Here is a 26,237-nt window from a genome sequence, read left to right as displayed (position 1 = left end):
AGGCAAAAATATTGTTTATTTATTTATTTTTTTTTTTGGTTAAATATGAAACCGCCTTGCTGTCAGATTTCTAGTTTAAGTGGCCAGCATTTACCTTGAACGTAATTGGGATTCGGATATGTAGCTATATATATAGTATATATGTATTATTTGCATATATAATCATATTTCTTCAAGTTTGTCGCCCTGCGTCATGCATTGAACATGCGCCCAACATTTGGCCAAAAGTTCCAGAAAGTTGCCAAGTTATGCGAATTTCTTAAGTTTTTACTTTTGGTAGGGGTATAGCTGAGAGCTCCAATTACATATATTATTTTTGCTGACTTTTATTTGGGAATCGTAAACAATTATATGTTAGAGATTGGCTTGGGGTTCGATGACTCAGTGCTGAATGTGAGCAATGCGATTTAGTTTATTTTGATAAATTTTTATTTGTTTTCTTTTTTTTTTTATAAGCAGAGTATTTATTAATTTGATATATTGGAATTCAATATATGTATTTGCTATGTACAAAATGCTTGGAAAATGTCGCATATTGTTATCAACAGCTTTGTGCCTTCAGAACTTGAGGGCAGACACGTGTCGTTGACCTCTGCATTGACCTATTGCACACACGCACACACACAGAAACACACAGTTATGTTAACTGTTTACAGCTGGCCGACTTGCAACTTAGCCTTGAGCCCGCACTTTGAACTTTCCGCTCATTGAATTTTAAAGCGTACTGCAACAAACTCTCTGCCCTGACCTTGGGTCGAGTTGAGAGACTTGCGACTTGGCAATGCACAAACCCATAAAACTGTCATTATCATCGTAGAGCCCAAGTGATTTCTATGCAAGTTTGTCATTTTTAATGTCCGTCTAAATAGTGGGCGTGTATAGCATATATCCCACTCTCTGTCTCTGTCTATCTCTGTCTCTCTCGCTCTCTCTGTTTTCCTCCCTGTTTGCGGCTTCCGCATGCAATTAGACAAATGCATCCGGAAGCGTCTCTTAACAAAAATTAAACAGCAAAAAAAACCCATTTTGGCGGAATTTTCTGTTCTTGTTGTCTTACGTTAATTAGTCGTAAGAATGCAGGGGCGGGAGCGGGCCGAACCTTCAGCAAAAGATTCGTTAAAATGCATCGAAAAGTCATTGAATGCGTTTTATGTAATTTTTTGAAATCGCAATTGTTGAATTGTTGCCAATTTGCGACATGATTGCTGATCTTTTGATGGTTCATGGACAGCGCATTAAACTGTTATACACAAGCAATTACTACGGGGAGGATTTCTATTATATTGCTCATATGTGCTGTTATACAACCGTTATTCTACAGACTTTCAAAACACCTGTTATATTAACTGTTATACAAAATGCTGGTGCAGTAGAAACCAACCAAGCTCAATTACTATTTATCTTTATTTTGTATTGATTTGTTATACCAATAAGTGTTACAATGGTAACTGTTATACAAAAAACTGATCAAGTTCTTTAAGAGCAGGCTGTCATGAATTCCTTTACAGTTATTATATTAAATCAGATGTATCCCTATCCTTTAAATGCTCCAATAATCAAATTAAACTGACAACTGTTATACAACAACGTGCAGGCTGTCATGAATTCCTGTACTGTTTCCTATAAGCTGTTATATCAATTGTAGCCGTAACTTAAAATCTTGTAATAATACTATTATACTGGCAACTGTTATACAACAAACATGTTTAACACTGTGCACGTGGTCTATGAAGTATTCTATTGAAGTTGCTTACAATGTGTTATACAAACAACTGGTATACTAGCATTGGCACTGTTAACTGTTTAAACAATGTGTTACACAAGTTGTAGTGCACATAGCTTTTATACAAACTGTTATACCAACTGGTTTACGAACTGTTGAATCTGAATTTAAATAATGAATTAATTTTGTGGCTGACTTAATAGCAAACTTAATAGATAAGCTTAATAGAAACCTTATTTTTTAAACTACTTATAGACAAGAATCCCCAGTGGTTTCATGAACTTAGAAGAGACACGCATCAAATCGCCCTACTGATAGCTCATCGTATGATTCATTAGCGAATTACACAAAGTGCTTCCCGAAAACGCAAGGCACAAAGTCGAGACCTTTGGGGCCCTCTTTTGACTGATTATACAAAATGACGACGACGACCACGTTGACTACTTGAATCACACACTCGCTTCCATTCTTATATAACAGGTGCATATATGCATAAAGTGTATTATAGAGAGTCCCAGTTTTGTTTGCGTAAGCGGTCGAACCGGCAACATTTGCATTGAAAACAAGTAGAAATGCTCTAGCCGGGAGTACCTGACTAAATCAAGTGCCAAGTTACCGTTTAAACATTCTAGCTATCTTCTAGGGAAACATATAGAAAAACCTGCGGGGGAATTAATTCATTCTTGATTAATTTCGATGCTTGTAGTCCGATCTAAACCGATTCTAAAACTCGTTCTGCTTCTGGTGTATCGCAAATTTGCAAGGCTCTAGGACCGAGCATGGCTAAATAGACTTAGCTCGTCATTTTTATCCAAAATATATATGTTTATGCTTGAGGGACTGGGGATGCTTCCTTCTGCCTGTTACATACATTTGCACAAAAGCATTATACCCTCCTTTTCACAAATTTGCCATGGGTTTAGGGTATAAAGAGCCGGTTGCCGTTGAGCTGCCTCGCGGTAAATACTCAAAACTCTGGCAATTAGATACTTGAAAAATAAGTTGACTTGAGCTCCCGCAACGGCGCCACGTTTGATTCTCAATTTAATTAATGGGTTCGCTTTCTGTTTGTATCGCTAATGGAACTGACAATTGACTAGTAATTGTTGTGTTTGGTATTAACAAAAGCAACAACTGGCGGAAAAGCGCAGGTTAAACATGGATGAGGGGCGCGACTGTTAGTTTTATTTTATTATTATCTTCCGCTTTAGCGTTGAGCAATCAAATTGATCTTTTGTTCAACATGTTGTTCCAGAACCAGATACTATACTATCTGTGACATCAAATGCGATTCACGCGCCGCGTTTTTTTCGCTCAAAACTCACAGAAACTTTGACATTAGGAAACGATATATTAAACAATTTGCGAGTTACGAATAGATAGAAGAAGCATACAAAATTAATGTGAACCGTAACGTATTTTGATTACACATAAAATAAAGCGAAATGTTAAGAGAAACTGCTTGAGTGGAAAAATTGCTGTAATACCTCAAGTTTTAGCAGCACTTTGTAAGGTGGATAGTTCTTACAAATGATTTTACATAATTTTTGCAGCTGTTTAACATAGAGTGTTTATGTTAGTGAAAGGATGCAATCGCTGTTAAGCTACAAGAGCATAAAGGCAACATATATTGGACTTTTAAGCAAATTGCCTAGAAATGATAATAACAGAGCTCTAATTTTGAAAAGAAACAAGTATCTTTCCCAAGCTATTACTTTATTTCAAATGGCAATGTTAATGCTCCTATAGACATATAAATAAAAATGATTAGCATCAATTAAAAGATCACCTTTAAATGTAATAAAAGTTATAATTATAAAAAATTATGAACATAACGCTGATTGAAAAAACACAAAGTTACATATTAAATATAAGTTATTAACATAAACCTGCTAACATAGCGCATGAATGATAGTAACAGCTCTACAGCCGTTAGGTTTAAAGAGTTCTTAGAGGCAGAACTGTTAGAACTTTTAGCTCTAAGTAACAAAGTATCTGACAAACATACAAAATTCCTGAAACCATATTATTACACTATTTTTATTTATGTGTTGGAAATTGTAGAAGTTGGAGTTTATTTTCCTGTTTTGCTAAAACTGTCTTAAGTAATATTCAATTTTTTGGCGACTACTTCTCAGCTTCAAGTGAAAACATTGCCCTTATGATAGTGTGCTTGTCTGTCGTATGAAAATTATATGTATATTTTTTGCGCTTATATATCTTATATAGTATATACTATGCTCTAGATTCTTATTTATATACATGTTGTCGTTTTTTTTGCTACATGTTGACGTCAATAGAAATTTATGTAAATGAGGGGCACGTACTTCGAGTGTTTTGCAGTTTGTCAAGAGAGCCTCAAAACTGTTGAGTTGCTTGCCTTTCGTAGGTGCTAATTAGATTTTATGAGTTGGCATTTCCAATGGGTGTGTCTGACAGCTATTGAACTTGGGTGTTGTAATCACAACAAAAAATGACTGATAAATATGAAGAATTTTGATAGATAGATAGAAATGCTAAAAAAAAACGCTATTTACAGCGTATTCTATTCGATCCACGTCTGCACGGGAACTACAGCAGCCACAAACAATAGTTGAACGGGGAAAGACAAGAACAGGGAACGGTTTGCACGAGAAAATACATTCAAGCACAAACTCATTAAAAATATGTCAAACAAAACAGACGAGGCAACCAGCACAAGAATAATTATGGTAATAAACTTCAGCCTGAAGGACTGTCAGCTCAATATTTGGCAGACAAAGAGTCAGGAAGAAAGTAAAGTAAATAAATCTTTGTAAATAAACTTGACACAACATATTTAGAGCATATTTGTTAGGGATACTTTTATGACGTCTTAATATTACTAAAAGACTTGCCAAGAAATAAATATAAAACTATTTAAAAATGAACTAAAAGATACCATTAAGTATCTTAAACCACCTGAAAGCTACCTTTGCCATGCAGTTGCATAGCTGTCAGCCTCAAGCTGTTGTTGCTGTGAGTTACATATCAGCCAGCCTTAACTACTGTAGCATTTTGTATGAAATTAAAGTTAAATAACAAACTGTTATCTGACAGCTAACGAAAATTAATTGTAAATTTGATTGCGTTCATTTAAATGCAAGTTAAATTTAACAGTAAACAAAGATAAGTTACATTCCTCAATTGCGATTACGCAAACCTCAAACAAATAGCGTTTGCTCGACTATTGAGCAAAAGTGAGAAACATTTATCAAATATTCCAGCTCTGCTTTTAGTTGATCTATTCCGGAGATTTTTCTCTGCTGTCTCCCTAAGGTTTATTTATTTGTTTGTTATTACGGTATGTAAAAACGTAGAATTTATTTACTTTACCTCGGCGTTGACGATAAACAAACAAATAAAGTCAACATTACTAGAACTAAGAATTATTATTATTATTCCGTTGTTATCACGAAACAATAACAACAGTAAGACTAGCAATAAGACGTGGCATTGCATCTAGATATATATGATATACAAACAGAATCTATTAATATATATATATATATATATATACTGTATAGAATGGGCCACAGCAAGTGACTCTGTGTAAATTTATGAAAAGCCACTCGCTGGGGGCAAATAAATACGAGCACTTATATGATATAAGCCCTGTTTACTCATATATATATATATACATATGTATATAGGATGAATCGCTCATATTTACATTAGAATTGCCAATCGCTGGTTCGGTCAATCGGTTCACTTGGTTCTCGATGCGTCTGCCCCCCTTCTGCCTCCCTTCTGCCTCATTCCCTTTTACCCATTCAAATGCGACGTCGACGTTGTTGGAGCTCGAGCAAATTTATATTATTGACCAACCCCAACGGCTTCGATGGTGTGGACAGTCAAGAGCTGATTTTATTTGATTCCCTATTCCTACGTATATTCAAGGTTAGTTCCATTTCTCTAGCCCATATATTAGCACACACTCACACAATCAACCCCATTGATATATTCCAATTATATGCCCATTTTTATATAGCTGTATATATGTATATGTATACGGTGATCTGTGAGAACCGTATCATTTGACTGCGTGTCGAAATTTGCAAAGTGCCTATTTAAATATTGTGTATTTGTCTTTGTATTTGCATTTCATTTATGTGCCGATTAACTGACTATTGGCCAAAAGTCACGTTCACACGTTCGATCGCCGAGATGGCGATAAGCAATTGCCCAAAATCAAATCAGGATCTGGAAGGCTTAATTGCAAAATATTTGACAATTTACATTCGAAATATGAATTAAAATATTTGCAAATTGTTTAAAAAATGCAAAATGTTGCCTACATTAAAGAAAAACCATCTATTATTCAGTTTTCATTTTTCGTTTTTGCTTTTAGATTATTTTCTAAAAAGGTTTATCATCGAGCTGTAATTACTGTTAATCATTATAAGTACTCTGGGTAACAAAAAGGTTTTATTGTTCTTAAACATTTTTTCTTATTTAAATTGTATATCAAAAAGTTTTTGAATCTAGGTTTTGATGTTATTATATAACTAGATGCCATAAAAATCTTTTTCTTTGCCAACTTTTCTTTCTTTCTTTCGTTTCCTCTTATTTTTTAGTTGATTCGCTTTGGGATGGATATTAACGTAGTACAACAATATTCTCAACGCCTATCGATAAATGTATCGATAATGCGCTCCAATCAGTTCTCTTCTCTAACAAACGCGAACTATCGAGAAAGAATATCTTGAACGTAAATATGAAAAATTGACGTCTTCTTTATCAACACTTGATATTTAGCTCATTATCTGTGATTATTTCTTTAGTTCGTCGTCTTATGCTTTCCTTTATTAGCACATGCCACAAATTAAATATTGCCCCGGGCGGTCGCTTGTCTGCGATTTCAGTTGTTTCCTTTTCAAGACTTAACGAGCCCTCTTAACAGCCCCCCTCTCTTGGACACCCTCTTATTGACCGCTTTTACGTCAGTTTCAGCCTGACCACGCCCAATTGAAACTCACAAACAACGCACACGCGCGCACACACTCGTTCTGTCAGAAAGGTCGAATGTCCTTGAGCTGTTTTGGCCTGTGGCAACTTAATCCTGAGCCATATAACAAGCTCTCAGAAGCCATCTGAAACTCTGCCAACGATTAAGCGCGCAATATGCCAGCATGCGACAACAATCATCACAAAGGTGTGTGTGTGTGTGTGTGGGTGTGGGAGGGGGGAAAGGCTGCACAAACAATGAGATTCATCTCATAAACTAAATCAGCTTTCAGATACTTTTTTAGTACTTCGGAATACGTTGGCAGCGTCACGAGGCAACAATAAATGACAGCAATTAAACTGAGAAGAATACAAGGTCGAGACATATCCAGACTTTACGCTTTGGCTAAATTTAAAGTAGAAGTTCCTTAAGGAAGCCCTAATACAAAGTAAGCTCCACAAGTTTTCCATTCTTAAAGTTCGTTTATTTGTTCAAACTTTTCTATTCCTAACAGGATGAAATATTAATATTTATACATATTGTGACCAACTGAAATGCATATTATAATATGCACAAGTAAATTTACGATTATTTCCCCAAAATGTTCATTAACTAGCTCTTAGCTTTTTTTCTCATCTTTTCGAAGAACAACAATTTTAAATTCTTGTTTCTCTAACATTCGTATTATAATTTTGTCAAGATATGTGTATCTCCGACCCCATAAAGTATATATATTCCAGATCAGCATCAACAGCCGAGTTAATATAGCCATGTCCGACTGTATGTCTGCCCATCTATTTGTTTCTATACGAGCTAGTCTCTCATATTAAAGCTATTGTCTTGAGTATTTGCACAGATCTATCTTTCAGTTGCAAGCAGTACATATGTCGAATTCGGCCGAATCGGACCGCTATATCATATAGCTGCTATAGGAACTATCGATGCAAAAATAGGTTCTTGTATGAACAACTTTTTTGAGATATCTTCACTCCTCATATGTATGCAAACTCGTATCAACATCTAACACTATAGGATATATCATATCGGTCGAAAAGTATGTTCTTATTTGGCAAAATATTCTGTTTTCCAAGATATTTTCATTAAACTCAGCATTTACGAGCTTCACTACTCTCACAAATCATTATTATTACCCTTAAAACGATTGCAATTGCAATATTTTATATTGAAAATCTGCTTTTGAACAGAGAACAATAAAATAAACTATATTTCTCAAAAAATTAGAGATAAATTAATTGAAAATATGTCGTGGACATTTTAATTTATTAATAATGTTCATTCAAGGGATTGCTCGAGTATACCAAGCATCCTAAGCATAGGGAATACCTATTATAATGTCGTATATTGCTTGATTCTAATAGTATAAATTGAATAAACACATAACTGCAATCCATATCTTTAGGCACAACTAGCTGCATCGACACCTTGTATATATTAGGCACAGTAGTAAATGTATTCAGTTGGCAATTGAAACGTGTTGCAATTACGGCGATCATCTCGGCAACATCATAAATAACAATGTGAACAATATTTATGTTGTTCGGTTTATAATTGAACAGAAATTTAATTGCCGTTTTCAGTAAGTTCCTTCCCTTGACCCAATTCACAATCGTCCCCAACAACAACAACAACAACAACAACAACAACAACAGTTGAAACTGCAAAAACAACAATGCGTTAAGAGTTTTTCGGAAAATGCCAGCGGAAAGTAACTATATAGAAGAGTAGCTCTCATAGAATTTGATAGATGCGAAACACAGCGCGTGCTGAATAGATTAATGATAGATCACAAAAGGTGAATCGCGAGATATCCATAAATAATATAATAGAAACTCAAGTACGACTGAGTAAGATACTGGAAAATTCTCGAAGTCGTATGTCAAAGGTTGAATGAACTCTCCTAAAAAAGCGCGCAACAACAAGCAGTCGACTGTTTTTTTTTTGTTTTTTTATTTCTCTGTTGATCTTTTGGTCACCATAAAAAATAAAAAGTTAAGCTGCTGCTTGTAACAGGTTTTTTTCTTCCATATGTATCTTAAACTATTTTTATGTGCGTATATTTATCTATACCAAATGTATCTTTTGTTGACACTCAACTTGTGCTTTTACGCAGTTCGAAATCTCAGCTAAATTCTCAGATAATTAAAATTTAGAAAACAAATTGCAATTGCAATTTATGAGCGGCAAGTGCAACAAATTATTACTTATCTTAAGTTTGCATAGCTAATTATAAATAGACAGAACGACAAATACAAATATAACAGATCACAAATTTTAGGAATAGAAGGGGTTGCTGTAGTCAAGGTTAAATTGTATAGCTTTTAGAATTGGAACCTGGCTAGATACAGCATGGAAAAACTAAGAAAATAAATATAAATTGGAAGAGCTATTGCTAATGGAGGATATTATTATGGGTTTATACAACCAAAAAGTGACAATTTGCTTAGAGAATTTAGGAGTTTATTTAGAGAAGTCGGTGACAGAGAAGTTTCTCTTTCCGAATTTCGATTGTCTACAAGCCCTATACCAAGTAGTTAAATGGAAAAAACAATGCAAATAAAAATACAGATAGGTATACTGATTTCAATGGTTACATTTGTATATTAGATATAATATTTTCCACATTTAAAAACTAGTAAAAATTACAAGAACAGCATTTACTTGAAATGCAAACTCTCATTTCTAGATAATTCTCGTTGCCCAAAGATTTATCCAACGAATAGCTATGAAGATAAATATAAAACATATCTTCATATATTTTTCTTCGTTGTCACTTGGTTTTAAAACTAAATGTTTACCGGCTTTTGAGCTACTGTTTCCATTAATTTTTTTACCCTTGTAGAGGATTTATAATTTTGTCATGAAATACGTAACGCATAAAAGATGTATATTCTAGATCGATCAAATATATACATTCTAGATCATGTCCGTCTGACTGTTTCTATGCGAACTTGTCTCTCAGCTTTAAAGCCATCGTCTTGAAACGTAGCATAGGTCTATTTTTCTGTTTCATGCAGTACAAATGTCGGGACCAGCCAGATCGGACGACTATATCATATAGCTGCATAGCAAAGATCGGTCGAATGGAAGGTTCTTTTTGTTTATCAAGGTACCTTGACCAAACTCTGCATTTATTAGTTTCACCATGTTAACTAAATATCTTAGCAACAGCGGACCTCTATATCATATAGTTGCCATAGGAACATTCGGTCGAAAATTAGGTTCTTGTCTGGCAATATATTCTGTTTGCCAAGTTATTTTCATCAAACTCAGCATTTACGAGCTTCACTATGCTCAAATCTTCGGCGTGCAGAAGATATCGCTACTTTCTCGATTTATTTTTATTTTATTTATTTTTTTTAATTTACAATCTTTATATTTTCAAATGCCAACTAGTTTCGTGGATCTAAAATCTCTTGTGTTTATTTAAGCGAGAACTCTTGCAAGCTTTATCACGTGGCGAATAAGCTCTCTGCATGTAAAATATACTTCGCCTAGTATCTCGCACTTCCGTTGCCCAGAGGCGCGCACACACATACACTCAAAGTATCTGTCAGATACACAACGTAAAAGTATCTAAAACTTCGGCTTGCGCAGATTGTTATTTGCGTCGCAAATGAAATGTTGTACCTGCAATCTGTGTTTGTTGTGTTTGTTGTTCTTGTTGTTCTTGTTCTGCTGCCTGTTGTTATCAATTTTGTTGTTGTTCGGTAAAAAAAAGAAGCAAAATAACCCGCCAAAAGAAAATGAAAATACAAAGCACAACAGCAAAGCGAAATGCCGAGTAAAAAAAAAAGAAGAAAAAAGCGCTGCGCAATTTCTTTGGCTTGTTTTTTGTTTTTTTGCTACTCTTTGTTTCCTCTGCTTCTTGTTTCTGCGGGTTCTCGCTATTTCTCACTCATGCTCGCTCAAAACAATCGCAAACTCAATCTGTGTGGGGGTCAATTATATTGAGCCGGCTTGCGGCATTTCCAAATTTTGTTTACTTCTTTTCTTTCAATTGAGAAAACAATTGCTTAAACTCAAGTTCGATTAGATTAGCTTGGAAAAATGAAACATCTAAATAAAAAGTAGGCAGATTAACAGGAGATTAAAAAGTAAAATATAGATTTGTGTATATTTAAATACAAGTCCAATTAAAATCAAGCTCTTAAGTGTATGCTCTTGTTGAAAAACAAACCCATAAAAAAGTGAAAAGATTTATTTTCAGCGCTCTAATCTCCTATATTGTTTATAAATTCGCCGGTTTATGATGCTGTGTACTAGAAACTGACCTATTCCAAGCGTATTTCAATTGGGACGCAGTTGTTTTAGTGTTATTGATTTGTAATATTTTGTGTATATTGTGTAAGGCCTAACAGTATTACGGGGGATAGTTTATATTTAGTAACCATATATAGATAGCGTGAAAAGTTGGGGGAGGGGTTATCGCTAAGCCCCTTGGGAGACAACAGGCTTACACTAGATTATGCGAACAGCTGCATTTGAAGAGCAGTTCTTATCAGGAGCTTTCCGTATACTACAGATTGCAAATAAATTGCAATAGTCATGCATGGTTGCTTTATCGATCTGATTTTAAATAGGAAAAGGTTTTTCTTCTATAGCTTTGTTCCTGAACGATTATATATACAGACTTGTATAGCGAGTACTAAAGCTGAGTATTTAAATAAGTGGTCACTCGCTTTCAATAGAGCCAAGAAACTTTGCTTAAGTATTTAGTATTTTTTTTTCAATTAGTTTTTTTCAAAAGAATTTTAAAAATTTTATAGTTGTAATTTTGTTTCTCAGAAATATTATTTGTGGGTTTTTCACCCTTGTGAGTATAGTTTGGGAATGAGAATAACTACCGAACATAACCCTTAACACTTCATTTGGGAACATGTAAGCGGGTATAAAATTGAAATACGATTCGCATATATTTTTGGACATAAAACCAAGTGGCGCTCAGGACTGCTAAAAGTATTTAGTTAAAATAAAATTTTACGATATCATCGCAGTAAATCAATTCATCTTGATTTAATACACATTTCTTGAATAAAAAATAAACTAAGAACTTTTGCTTATTTAATGATATTGTGTTTGGTTCTCTTTGCTAATTGAAAATGGTTTGTTTTTTATTTGTTCTTTATTCACTTTAAGATGGCGGCTATAAATAAACTGAAAGCAGACGCTAACACCGGGCGGTCCCCCACTTGCCGCTACCGTGTTTCAGAATATTTATACAATTTTTACGTTATTTTTCGCTTTCGCAGTTAAATAGCGGCGAAATCAACATTTTCGCTGCGGCTTTTGCGTCACGAAAACGCCGCAAATGCGGCGTATGCTGCCATAAATCAAATCTCTTTAGCTCGAATTTAATTTTTTGTTGTGCTTTTCTTCGTCTTCTTCTTCATTTTCTTCTGCTTATGCAAACAAAAACAACAATAAGAAAACAAGTGGAAGACTTATGTAAAAAATAAGTAGAGACTTTTGCCGGCATGTGATGAAAGGCAAATTCAGTTTGCGTGAACTTTATATTATTATTAACAAACAAAATATTTGTCAAAACCTTGATGATTTTATAATAAATTAAATTTGATTTGATGAAATGCAAATTTATTTTTATTCGATTTTGTATGTTATATCATTTTTTTTTTATCACAACTTTGACGTTTTTCCATGCTATATTTTGTGCGCAAAAGTTGAAAACAAGTATAATTACATTTTGTTAATTTTGACTTTAATTGCACAAAGCCTATTTATAATTTTTGTTGATTAGTTAAAGCCGCTTATCGAGTTGCTTATTGTTTTTCGTTTTTTGCTTCTATTTTTATTTCAAGTGGACATTTGTTTTTTATTATTATGCTTTTTTCTTCACTTTATGCACAAACTTTCACGATATTTGTATGCATATACATATGTATATATAATTTTTAAATGGATTTTTCACTTCACGCAATGTATTTTTAATATACACATATATTTTTAATGTTTTTCAGTTTATTTAGTATTGTTTATTAACAATAAAATGGCAGTTTAAAATGCTCGCTCATGCATATTTATAGCCCGCAAGTCGAAATAAAATATTTGTTGTTCGAAAACCGCTTCAAAAAATCCAGTTTGAACATTTAAAGTTTTCTTTGTTTTTTGATTATAATTAAAGAAGGTATTTATTATTTTATTTTGCGGCTAGTTATTAATGAATGACGCGCAAAACTATGTAGGTATTTAAAATTCTTCACTAATGAATTTAAACAATTTTGCTTTAAGATTTTCTCGACATTTGAATGAAATTCATTAACTTCAACAGATCACGTGGCGCCGTAAACACGTCCAATGCGGCCGGCGATTAAAATTGAACTGAAAGGCGGAGGCGACGTCGCCATGTGGCCAGGCTAAACCGCTGCCGACATACACACACACATACACATATACGATATGGTATATAGAGTATATGCAAGTGAACATATGTATCTGTGTGCCAAACCGGCGAAGCATGTGCTGGCGTTTTTTTTTTGTGTTTGAGTGTATGTGTACGTGTGGTTTATATATGTAACATCAGAAAAAGGTGAGCACAACAAAATACCAAGCGAGCAAAGCGCACTTAGAAAGTCAAAAGAGACGGCATGCGGTCTGTAGGCAGCACCAGTAGTAAACGCACTGTTAAACAAAGTAGGCGTGGTTCGCTGTTAAGTGAATGTTCAGCCTATTAATTTATCTAAATTAGCCTTGGTGCTGTTATGAACCTAAACGACCTTCGCTGTTAACTAACAGAGCTATATTAGCAACTGCCTAAACAGTATTTTAGCTAAATTATGCTTCAGGGCAGTTACAAGACCAAACGACCTTTGCTGTTAATTAACAGTACTACGTAACTTGCTCGCGTTTTTCTGTTAACACATTACAGCAAAGCAACATTTGTAGCGGGTGTGGTTATATTTGTGTGTGCGTGTTTCTAATGCACAAAGAATTTCATAAAAATTAATTGCTCTTTCATCGCTTCGTTTTTATATTTATTTTTTTGTGTGTTGTTCGATTTCTTTTGTTGTTTACAACGCGCAATTGGTGTTTTGCATATACTGAACATTTTGTTTACAATTGTGCGATTAAAATGTGATTCTTATATGTGTGCGCTGCGTCACGTAGGCAGCAGCCGTCTCTAGGTGGTGGGTGACCAAAAAAACAAAAAGCGCCCTTAACATTATCTATGTATGTATGTATGCTCTGGCGCTGCTCTAACGCGCTCTCAGCTATAACTCTGCTCTCCCACTGTTCTAGTTTAACAGAGTTTGGATTGTTGTACGTGTGTTTGTTTGTGTTGTTTTTTTTTTGTGTGTAGGTGGCTTAACAGACATTCGGTTATGAATGGCTTGTGACAGTAGAAACCGGACAACAACAGCTCACACCTACACACACAAATACACAGACATCGCCTGGCTGCCTTCAAAATCAATGCCGGTTAATTGTCGCGGCATGCGCAGCATTTTTTGCCATTGCTTTTTAAGTCAACAACATGAGATAGCGACTTACATATGCATACATGTACACTACAAATACATATACACATATGCATGCCTTAATGTAATATATTTGACGCGCCTCTTGCTGACATGTCTCATGCCATCTCTCTCCCACGCTTTGCACATGATTCACGATTACGTCATGGCCAGACACTTGATATGAAGCCGGCGACGAAAAATAACCAAATGTGTGCAAAAATAAACGTGAATGCCCAAAAAGTAAAATGTAAGACAGCAAACAGTTGTTGCAGCCCCAGAGGCAATAGGGATAGTGAGAGTAAGAGCCTGCACGCACCAGGTGTCATGTTAAGAGTGGTTTTTGTTATTGTGCCCTGACATTGAAATTGCAAGCAGCAGCAACAACAACATGTGCAGCCTGTACGTGCACACAAGTCAAGGCTTCAGCAAAAAAAGCTTTCAAGGTCAAACAAAGGGTAAACACACAGGCGACTAAAATGCAGCAACAGTTAGTTTCAAGTCGCAGCCGCTCGCTCTCACTGCGTGTGTGCGTGTCGCTCTTGTTTTCATGGTGCTGCTACTTTGTGTGTGCGTGTGTGTGTGTTTGGGCTTTGCTCAAATTTCTATGCTGATCTTTTACATGGCATATTCGCATTGAGCGCACATAAGAATTTTGTTTCTGTCTCTCTTCAACCCTCTCATACTCCAATGGCTTTTGTTATTCACAAACGTTTTTGAGTGTTTTTAATTCATTAAATTATTATTTTTTGGTTGTTGTTGTTGACGTGCTGCTTGTGACTCTTGGCTCTGTTTACGGTTATGACCAGTCGTTGCATAATCCATATTTATACAGTTGTTATGGTGCATATCTATGTGTGTTTGTTTGTATTGAACAATGTTAACAAGAGCAAAGCATAATAGATACAAATTAACACAAATAATAAATTTTTTTTTGGGTACTCTTTCTCCTTCACAACACAGTTCATTAAATGTTCTCTTCTTTTTCCATATATGTATTTAATTCACCACGGCCCACACTTGAAAACAAACAACATGAAACCCCTTTAAACCCCTTCGCATTTACATATGTAAAATGCATGGCAAACAAGCAGAACATAAAAACTGTTTAACGCTGTTAAGCAGCGTCTGCCCCTCACACCTGTGCCCTCCAGTTCCTGCGACGACTGCTAATATAAGTTCAGGTTTTACACAAAGTTTAGTTTTTTTTTTCGCATTTTCGTTGTTTGTTTGTTTTACTTGACGCTGTTTCTTTTATGTTTTTGTTTTTTAAATTTTTTATTTTCAAAGCCAAGGTTAATTTGGTTTGCTGTTTTATTTACGATGAACATAAGTTGCGCTTTAATTCGAAAAGCAAACTGAATTAATTAATGTAAATGCTAACAGTTGCTGTAAAGTAAATGTTTATTTTATATATACCTGGTACTTGCTGTTAACTTGCATAAAATTAACATAATTAAAGGGGGATAATTTGTTGTACTCACTTTGCACAGCCAACTGTTGTTGATGAGCCGCAACGCGCTGTAAAAAAAATATGTTTTTAGCTTAGTATACATAATAATTATAAATATAAATAGAAATTTAAATTGCGGTTTAAACTACGCGCTCTGTTAGTTGTATTTAACAGTAATCAATTAGCGTAGGCACAAACCATAGCGTATCTAACAGCACGCTGTTACAGTGTACCCGTGCGCCGTGCATTGGTTTTGAATGAACCCAACGCACGAGTAACATAATTATTCATAAATATATTTTTTTTTAAAATTATTTTCTTACATTTGCATTCGCCAAAATGTTACGCATTCCATGGCTTTGCAGCGTCTGCACATCCAGCGAGTGGCTGCGACCGCGCTGCGTTTTAGTTGTGGGGGAGGTGGGCGGCGGGCCGCTGCTTGAGGTGTTTGAGTGGGTGTGGCGATAGAGCCAACGTTTAACAGCAGACATTTTGATATATATTTTGTTTGATTAAGTATTAAAATTAAGCTAAGTAAGCACAGCCATTAAAAGTTAAATTCAGTTCAAAATGCTTTACATTGTCAGCAACATTGACTCCACACCTTACAGCAGCTGCACTGCTATTGTTGTTGCTACTGTGCGCTAGGTGGCGCCAGCAACAGCATCAGCTTTTGCTGTTGTTTTTTGTATTTTTTTTTTTTAACGTTTCAATTAAATATGTTCCTTTATTTTGGTTGCTAATATATTGAAATATTTTACTGCATATACAATTTATGTTTTAATTGTTTTTTTTTTTGGAGCTTGAAATAAATTATCGAATTTCGTATGTAAATTTCTTGTGTTCTGGTCATCAAAATATTTTTGTATAATTTTTAATTACACGCGCTTTTTGTTGGCTTTTTGTCTTGAGGAAGCGAAAAGTAAATGAAATAATTGTTGACGATCGCAAAAAGGTGCACAATGAAAATACATGCAAAATATGTATAAAAATGCACCTCCTGACCATGAAAATGTCATCGTCTTTGTTTGGGGGCGACTGATTTACAGAAATGTTCGAGTAGCGCAACAGAGGGCGGCACATGTTAAATAAATACACGCATACATACGTTAATACACACGCAGCCACACACACACACAGACACACACACAAACTCTGCTGCACTCTTTGGGTCACAGCGGCGCACGAATTAATCCTTGACCCTCTCGCAAGCTTTTAATTAAGAAAACAAGAACAAAACAAGAACAAGCAGAAACCGAAGAAGAAGCAGCGGCTTGTGACGCATCAACAGTTTATTGAGCACTGGGCGGCCGCATGCTTTGGGGGCGTGGCACAGCTGCCTGATTGCCTTTGGCGTGTCGCATAATTGAAAAACAAAAAGAGCAAACAAAGTTGATTGAAAGGTAAAACGCACACGAACTGTCACAATAAAAGACACACTGAAAGTGAGCTAGCAAATGTGAGAAGCAAAAGGGTGCACGCAATACAGTTATGAGTTGTAAGTTGGACAATAGTGCAAAAGAGATGGAGAGAGTTTGAAAGCAGATCGAGCTACATGTGAGGGAATTATATAATTTCCCAAAAGAAAGAGTCTGGCATAACAAAAAGTGATAAAAAAAGAGAGAAATTTTGCAGTCAAATAAAGTTTATTCAAGATTAAGAAGTAAAAGATAGAAGGGAGGTTTAGTATTTTAGTAGGGCCTAGAACATGGAGAAATAAACAAGCAATAGCAATATAATGTATTTTTTTTTTGTAATTTCCGGCATTTTTAAGGTCAAAATTTTGCAAAAAAAAATTAAACACGACAAGAGTGCTGCAGTCGGGAGTGCCCGACGAGGGGATACCCTAAGCCTTCTACTACCAACACCAAATGCAGCTCGGGCTACGCTTACTTTCGCTTTCGCATTAATAAAAGTAAATTAAAACAGTTAACAAAAACTCTGGCGCTTTGCGCTTGCAGCCTCGTGGCTTCCCCATATAATCACACGGTTGCGTTAATAACTTCTGTGTTTCTTAACCGATCTTGATGAGCCATAATATGGAAGATACTTGATCTGTATAAACTTTTCTAGAAGTGACATGTCAAGTTTTTTGATTTTAGCTCTTATTATTTACCAAAATAGCTAAAAAAGAACAGGATTTCGACATAGTTTTTTATCGATTACTTGGAATTGTGGCTAGTTATCGAATATCGGAAACAAACTCGAGCTGCGCGGGTACTAGGAGGACATACCTACCTACCTGCCAAAATTACAAGTCTCTAGCTCTTATGGGTTCTGAGATCCTTTCGTTTATACATACGGACAGATGGACGGACGTACAGACGGACGGACGGACAGACGGACAGAATATATATAATTTATGGGGTCGGAGATGCTTCCTTCTGCCTGTTACATACATTTGCACAAATACATAATACCCTTTTTAGCCATTTTCAATGTGTTCAGGGTACAAAAAGCGGCACGTTTTTCATTAAATTCAACAACAATATTGCGAAATGTGGTAAATATTCGACTTAATAAAATTGTTGCATTGGGGCACAAACATGTTTAATAAATAAAACGAACAGAAAATCTATTTGCTATTTTTGGACTTTACATTATTTGTCCATTTGGGACTTGATGTTATTTATTATTATTTTTACTTGAGTCGGTTTTGTATTAGTGCTTTGTATTTTATTTAATTTTTTTCTTTTCATAAGGCTGTCAATCTATGTGAGAAATAGGTATTTTGTCGCTGGTTGTATTTGTGTTTGCCCAGCGAGCGACAGCCTTTAGTTTATATTATTCTTGTCAATATTTGTGCAATGTTCTTGGCGAAATATGTACGAAAAAACAAGAAATATGAGGGAAAAAAATATAAAGAAAATAAGTAAAACAATAGCAACAACAATTGAGAAACAAACAAATTGCTAAATTCATTAAAGCTAATTAGACAACTGTGAAAGCTGTCAGAATGTTGGTAAAGTTTACAGCAGGAGTATATGCAAAGCCTTTTTGACGACCAAGCTATTCAAATAGAGTACAAGCTGTAATTTTAGTTAAAATGTTAACGAGTTTTAAGCTTGATTCTTGAAAAGTTCATAAACAGCTTTGAGCTAAATAAACACTTATGAGTCTCTGCAATTTTGATTCCCTAAAACTCAAAAGCGAACTTATTGTGTAATTAGATGGCAATTGAGTGAGCTTTCAGTCAATAAGAAACTTTAAGTAAAATGATAAACTAGTTTAAAAATGATAAGTATTAGACTGAGTTAAGTACGTTGTTATAGTCTGCATTAATGAGCTTTAAAAGTTCATTAAATAGCTTTTAATACTTGCCTAAAGCTTTGAGAAGCGATAAGCCATGATTATTGAGAGGCTTTTTGATTTATTTAAATCTGCCGAAACATTAATTGTTAAGCTTTTTAATTAAATAAGAAACTTTAAGCAATGTGTTATAAGAATCACTTTGCTTTAAGCACTTTTTACTTCATCCTTTCAAGAAGTTTTCTTAATTATTGAGCTTTCAACATGCTCAAGACTTTAAGCTTTAAGTAAATGTTAAGCTTTTAAGTAAATGAGAAGCTTTAAGCAAAATTGTAGAGCAATATCAGCTTTTCAAGAAGTTTTTGAATTCTCAGCACTTACTCTCTTCGCTGGAGGACTTATGATTTGTTTAGCCAGCTATTAATCGTTCTAAAGCTTTAATATTGCAAAGATATGCCATAAAACATATTTTAAAGTGACACCTAAAGCAAAATAAGACCTGGCATATTCAATTAACAGCTGCTCCTAAAACGCACCTCAAAAGTAGCGTCAAATTCGATTGTTATTATTTTGTTGGCGTATATTTCTAAATTTTTATATACTACTTAGGAGCATATGAAGCCTTTATAGAAATCACAACAGAAAGCAAACAAATATGTAGCGAACATCGTCGTCAAGTGGTTGACCTTTAAACGTGTGCAATAAAAATAAATAAATAAATCTGTGAAAAGATTCCGAGCTCCGAGCGCATATACAGAAAATCTTTTCAAACTTAGAAGCGCTCCGGGAACTGACAAATGATTAATTAAGAACCGACTACAAAGAAAACAAAACACAATTTGCAAAAACATTAACAATTATTAACATTTTCCTATTTAGTTTTGTTGTTTCAAAATGCCCAAAAAAGTAACAATAGTTAGTCGAACAATTTCTAGTGAGAGTAGCGCGAAATTTCACTTCCTCCATTGCCAAACGAGGGCGTTTGCACTCGACTGGGCAGTGGGCGTGTTTAATGAGGAAATCACACTAGTCCGCCGATACCCTGTATTAATTAAACAGCTTGGCAAGCGGGGAAGCTGCATTCGATTGCCTTCTATGGCAGCCGTATAAGCCGGGTTTACCCAACAGATCAACATCTTTTTTATGAAACAGTTAAATGAGATGCACAACAATGAGGTACTACAATAGGATATTCAACTGGATTTTAAAAATTAATTAATTAAAAACAAGATAAGTAGATGCAGACATATGAAAGATCTGTCATATATTTACTGTTACCAAGATTTAGCTTCTAAATGAAAAGTGTAAAGAATCATGTAATGTTAAGACTCTGTTATCGACAAATAATTCATGTCTATACTAAGTATATAAAAAACTGTTTGTCCTGACTGATTGACTGACTGATTGACTGATTGATTGGTGATCAACGCACAGCTCACACGATTAGACCTACGAGCTACTGTAGTTACCTTATGTGGGGAAGGTGCACGCTAAGACGGGTTTTCTGACAATTCCACCCGCAAGTGTGGGAAAATGGGGAAAATATTTATATGAAAATTTTTTATTTATCATTCGATCGACTTCAAAATCATTTTTAAAGATCTTTGTGAAATTCTTCTTGTATGATAAACGCGTTTCAAATTCAAGGGCCTTGTTTCACACTTTTTACAAAATTCAAGCTTCCTCGGTAGAAAATGCGATTTTGGAAATTCCACTCGCAACTGTGGCAAATTGGTGAAAAACGTTTCTATGTAAGTTTTTTTATTACTATCCTCTTTGGATTTATTGCAGGTCTGTTTCACACGTATCGCAAAATGCAGATAAGCTCGGGTCAAAGGTTGCATGGGCGAATTTTTACGTTTTATCCGATTGGCCGTCCCTCCCAACTTTTGGTTTTTTATTCGACGGACTTCAAAGATATTTTTGAATAGACGTGGAGTTCAATATAGTACAGGCAGATTTAAACTTTCTAGTATAGTAGTCCGTTTCATCTAAACCCTAAATTAATTAGCATTAAAACTGAGTGCCTCGTTTGCATAGAGAAACAAAAAGACAAAGCTATATTGACTTAGCAGGTTCAAGAATATATATATTATATATCTCTATATAAACAACTGTTTGTCCTGACTGACTGATTGGTGATCAACGGACAGCCCAAACCGTAACAGCTAGGAAGCTGAAATTTGCACTGTAGTTACCTTATGTGATGAAGGTGCACTTTAAGACGGGGTTTCGGGAAATTCCACCTGCAAGTGTGGAAAAATCGCGAAAAACGTTTGTATGCAACTTTTTTGTTTACCATCCGTTCGGCATCAAACTCATTTTCATAGATCTTTATTCAAATTTATTTTTTGGGGGGGTCTCGCACTTTTTGGAAAATCCATCTCTCCTTGGTGGAAATCGGGGTCAAAGATTTGATGGGTGACGTTTCGCCCTCAAATTCATTTCCAAACATCTATATGAAAATTCAGTTGAGACGTTGGAACATCGGTGGAAATGCGATTCCAAGATTTTTTGGGTGGTTTTAGATTTGACCGATTTGCTTCAAACTTATTTTTAAAGCTCTACATAAGAACTAAATGTATACGTGTTTCAGCGATTAGGGAAATTCCACCCGCAGCAGTGGTAAATTGGCGAAAAACGGATGCATGAAAGTTGTTTCAAATCATTTTTGAGAACATTTACTTAACACGTGCCACGAAAAGGCCGGGATATACCCGCTAGTATATATAGTATATATATATGAACTTTATGAGGTCGGAAATTATATTTTTCAAAGCGCTACAAAATGATCAAATATTTTGGTCAGGAAATACAAGTTTTAAATGTAAGAGAAAAGCTTCAAAAATGTATAAAAAAGCTATAAAGGATGTCTTCTACAAAAATTGGGCATCTAAATTTAATTAGCTTATAAAGTAAAATTTCGATATTTAGTCCCACCCCAGGTTTACTTATTATCGTACAATATAATATTGTTTGTAGCACATAAAAACAATTCGTGAATTCTACTTTATATTATTTACTTTTAAAGTCTAAGAAATTGCCATGAATGTCTAATATATATTTCATTTTTAAAGTGCTTTGGGGTTCTTTTCAAGTATTTATTGCAAATATATATATTGTCTTTATTTGTTTTTGCAACAAGTAAATGCCGTAAAAATAGATTTGATTTATTTACGGCGAGAGGATTGGATGTGGCAGGCAACTGATAATGCCAGACAGATGGCCAGATAGTGTACTGTCGTTTGCTCCGACTTGTCTATAATGAATACCTATATATATATATATATATTATGTGTGTATTAATCCAAGTCAATCGATCAGTAGGGCTTACAACGTGGCTGTTTGCCCTCTGGAGGGGCCATTTATTATGCGCGTTATTTTAATTATAATCAATTTGAATTTAGTGTGTGGCAAATAAACCTAGTCGCAGAGCCATTTCCCTGTCTTCTGTGTAGTTCTAGCGGGTCGTATCTTATCTGGTTTGGCTCTGGCTCTGTGCTCTAAATTAAATTTCTTCTTTTCAAGTATTTCTGTTTGCCGAAAGATAAAAATTCGACTGTGATAACATTGGCGAATGTGGACGAAAATCGAGTCCACAAAACTCAAATAATAATATATTTTCGTAATAGTTGCAAGTGCTCAAGTAATGTTTTTTTAGTTGAATGTTCCCTGAAGGTCGGTCTTGGGCTTATTGTTAAAAAAGATGTTTAATTGCCAGTTCTTTTTTAGTAATTTGGCAAACAGCTGCGTGGCTTTAAAGTGTGTCGAACTATTTTGACAGTTTTGTTAGCCAACTAGATAAGTGAGTGGGCACAAATTGGACAAATGAAAATAATGCCTGAAGATATATTTAACATAGAAATCATTTAATATGAGTTCAAGTCCAATTGCGTTACAGCTCAAAGGAAAAACTGCCAGTATAAAGCTTACGAAAGCGTCAAAAGAAAAGAGCCGAAAACAAAATCTCTCTTCAATGCATCTTCGTCTTCGGCCTATTGATGAAAGTCTAGTAAACAATGTTTCACATTACCCCTAAAAAGGTTAAAAATAACTAGTTGCAGTTGCCAGTGTTACATTTACGAAATGGGACATAAAAGAAACAACAAAAAACTGTTCATAGAAGATAAGTTGAATTGATAAGAAGCGAAATTCCAACTAAGGTCAACGATTAGCTGTAAATAACGTTTACGAATGCGACGCTTAGCAGAATATGGAAAACAAAGACGTTTCAACAAAAATCTTTGCTTTTCGCGTAATGCTTGAAAGGAAGGATTTAGATTACAAGATGGTGCTTGAGTTCAGTTAAAGGGCTGGTTTAATTGACTTGCAATTCCCGATAAGCAGGGCATGCCTTTAAGGCATAAGACCCAAAGATTAATTCGGCTGAACTTAATTTAATAATAAGCTGTAAAAGCACAGGCTAGATATGATGAGATGATCAAAGTTTCCACTTGTCAAAAACAACATTCAGCCAAGGCAATCAATGACAAAAATGCATGTGTTAATTTGCTAAGTGTCATATCAATAGGCCCAATATTAATAGCCGAATTCTTGCAGAACTTTGTCAATATTGATCGATTACAAAAACCCTCAAACTGAACGAGAGACAGCCGAATGTGAAACTAAGAGAAAAGGCAAATTTGGGCCTAGTTAAGACACTTGACAAATTAGCAACTAGACAAATAGCTTAAAACATTAACGAACAAAGCAACACACAAGAAATATATCTAACAAATTTTATGAACACGATAATAAGCAGGGCGACCAACAATAATACACACACACACACACGCGCACACACACAAATTGACACATCACATGTTTGCCATTTGTTTTTGCTGACAGTTTTTGTTATTGTTTTTAGGTTTATTTTTCTTTTGGGCTTAGCTCATTTCCATGCGTCGTTTCGAGTGCTTACAATTTAATTTAAATAAAATAAATAGAAATTGTTGATTACAGGCCCGAATTAATATATTTAAGCATGTCGCGTGGGCCAACGTCGGCGGCAATGAACTTGAAAATTAATATATGATATCATAGGCGAGGTGGGCTCACGCGGAAAACAAGAAGAAACTCGACAAAAAAATAGCTTTAAATAGTCGCAATTAGCGGGCAAAATAAATATAATATATATTAAAAATTCAATTTGTCTGTGCCACAGCTAAGAACTAGATCAACAATAATTTGAATTTGTTTTTGCACAAAAGTGTTTAGCTGGAAAAATAAAAAAAACACACACACATTTTGCATATCTTTTAAGAAAGAGCATATACATATTTTTTGAATAGTGGCAATGCCTTTTTTATATAATTTATATTATTACTTTAGCAACTGAATTTTCGTTTATTTGTTTATGAATCTTATTTTTGGAAAATTTTTAATCCAGTTTGTTGGAATTTGAATGAACGTTAAACTGCAATTATCATATTTAATTAGGTAAACATTTTGGTTATACTTTATATTATAACTTAATTTACTGCATTTATATATGTATTTAAATTTTATATCGCTGTATTATTATAATTTATTTTATTATAGGCAATTCATTTATTAAATTTTATTAGATAAACATTTTGCTTAAATTTACTTTATTTATTGCATTTACATATATTGTTATATTCGTATTTTTGTGTAATTCCTATGTTTTCAATTCAAAAAGGGTTTCATATTTTGGAATTTCATGTATTTTATTTCATTTCAAATCAATTAATTTGTTGTCGCATTACATATTTCCTTTCACAAATTTCAAGCAAGTTGCGTTTATTTAAACACAAATTAAACTAGTTTATTCATTTATTATTTATTCTCGTGCTAATTTCTATTTCATTAGCCAGACAATACACACGCGCGTCCGATTTATTAAAAATTATTTTCAAATATATTTAAAAAAAAAACCGTTTGCTTTGGGTTATTGTTGCCCAATTTGTTGTTGTTGCTTTTCTTGTTTATCAAATTGGACAAGATGACGCGCGCGTCGCTCGGCCGGCACAGTCCAATTGGAAATGCAATTGAAAATAAAAACAGAAAACGCAGCGTGCGAAAGAAAACGGCAAAATTGAAATGACGGCGACGCCATCGACGACAACGTCGACGTCGACGTATACGTAATACGTGTGTTTGTGTGTGTGTGTGTCACTTTTCCGCAAAGCCCAAAAACTGTTAGGCAAGTGCGCACACAAAGCAAGCAGAGCGACAGAGAGAGAGATATAGAGAGACCGAAGCGAACGCGTGAGAGAAAGTTCATAAAGTGAGCTTTTAAGAGCGCCGTTAACGCGATCATCTGCTATCGCCGTTGTGTTCTTGTTTCTCTCTCTCTCTCTCTCTTGTCTTTTAAGGATTTGGTGATAACGCTGCCAAACAATGACAACACACAGATTTGGTACGATAAAAACTTAACATGACTTTTACTCTTGTATTAATATTGAGTTATTGTTGCTGTTGTTCGCACTGATAAGCGGCATAGATTGTGCAAACGTGAAATGTAACCATCGCTTATCAATCAAATCGCATTAGCGTTTTATCAGCTGTTAAAATCAAAATTGCTCATGTCTATATTTATAATGAAATTGTGGTGATTCCGCATGACGCCCAACATCTCTAGATAATAAAAAAGTTGGACGCAATTTGCAGACTATTTGGCAATATTATTTGTTTTTTCAAGCGAAAGGGAAGAAGGTGGGTATTAACATTAATCTGTTAAGTCGCACACCCCTTAATAGAGCACAATTGCACTGTTAGAAGTCTTTATACTTTATTATATTATATTAAATTAATTAACTTATTTTCCTACTAATTACGCGCCTTTTATTTGAAATTCAAGTTTAATTTATGTATCTGTTAGCTAACAGCTTGGTGCTAAGTAATATCAGGCAATTGGTTTGCGCACACGCTAAAAGGTTGAACAAACCGCCAAGCTGCATAATATTATAAGCTTAGCCGTGACACTCATCGCTTTGCGTTCATCCGCTTACTGAATTTGAACCATGTCGCGAAATGTGTACGTCTACTATTTATAGCAATTATAGTTTAACATATACTCATAGTCGATTTACTATTTTTTAAAGAATTTATTAGTTTGTTAAGATTTATACTCCTAACAAATTAAAATTACACTCTAGCTGCTTTCGACTGTAACATAAGGCAATTGGTTTGAGCGCGCTCTTAGAGCTAAAGTCTTAAACTAGTACGACTGTTATCCCCATCACGGATCGCAGATCTAAGTATATATAATGTTTTTCTATATTATTAAAACATTCTCAAAAAAAAATTAGAATATCTAAGAATTATCTTGTAAAATTTCACTGTTAGTTAACAGATTGCTGCTAAGCTAGACAAACTATAGTTGGTTTG

General features: G+C 34.6%; 2 protein-coding genes across 7 annotated transcripts in view; both read right to left on the bottom strand.

Annotated features, from left to right (window-relative positions):
* The window catches only part of SNF4Agamma (SNF4/AMP-activated protein kinase gamma subunit), a 78,191-nt gene that overhangs the window by 15,211 nt on the left and 36,743 nt on the right, over positions 1-26,237 (bottom strand). For 4 of the 5 annotated variants that reach the window (XM_064698788.1, XM_064698789.1, XM_064698785.1 and 1 more), the window contains exon 6: positions 15,667-15,703. In XM_064698788.1, the coding sequence (XP_064554858.1) occupies positions 15,667-15,703 (37 nt within the window). Of the gene's footprint in view, positions 1-15,666; positions 15,704-15,958; positions 16,211-26,237 lie in introns of those variants that run through there. The other variant, XM_064698792.1, reaches the window with a different exon arrangement.
* Positions 8,704-26,237, bottom strand: part of LOC135439925 (fructose-bisphosphate aldolase) — a 187,327-nt gene continuing 169,793 nt past the window's right edge. The window contains exon 5 of one of the 2 annotated variants that reach the window (XM_064698807.1): positions 8,704-8,714. The gene's annotated coding sequence lies outside the window, so the exon portion shown is untranslated. Of the gene's footprint in view, positions 8,715-16,067; positions 16,078-26,237 lie in introns of those variants that run through there. The other variant, XM_064698806.1, reaches the window with a different exon arrangement.

This window comes from Drosophila montana, unplaced genomic scaffold (genome assembly GCF_035044405.1).
Source record: "Drosophila montana isolate Dmon_TW-CO22-7 unplaced genomic scaffold, ASM3504440v1 contig_779_1, whole genome shotgun sequence".
NCBI lineage: Eukaryota > Metazoa > Arthropoda > Insecta > Diptera > Drosophilidae > Drosophila > Drosophila montana.
The sequence above is the reverse complement of the archived record's forward strand: the minus strand, read 5'-3'. Positions and strand labels throughout refer to the sequence as shown.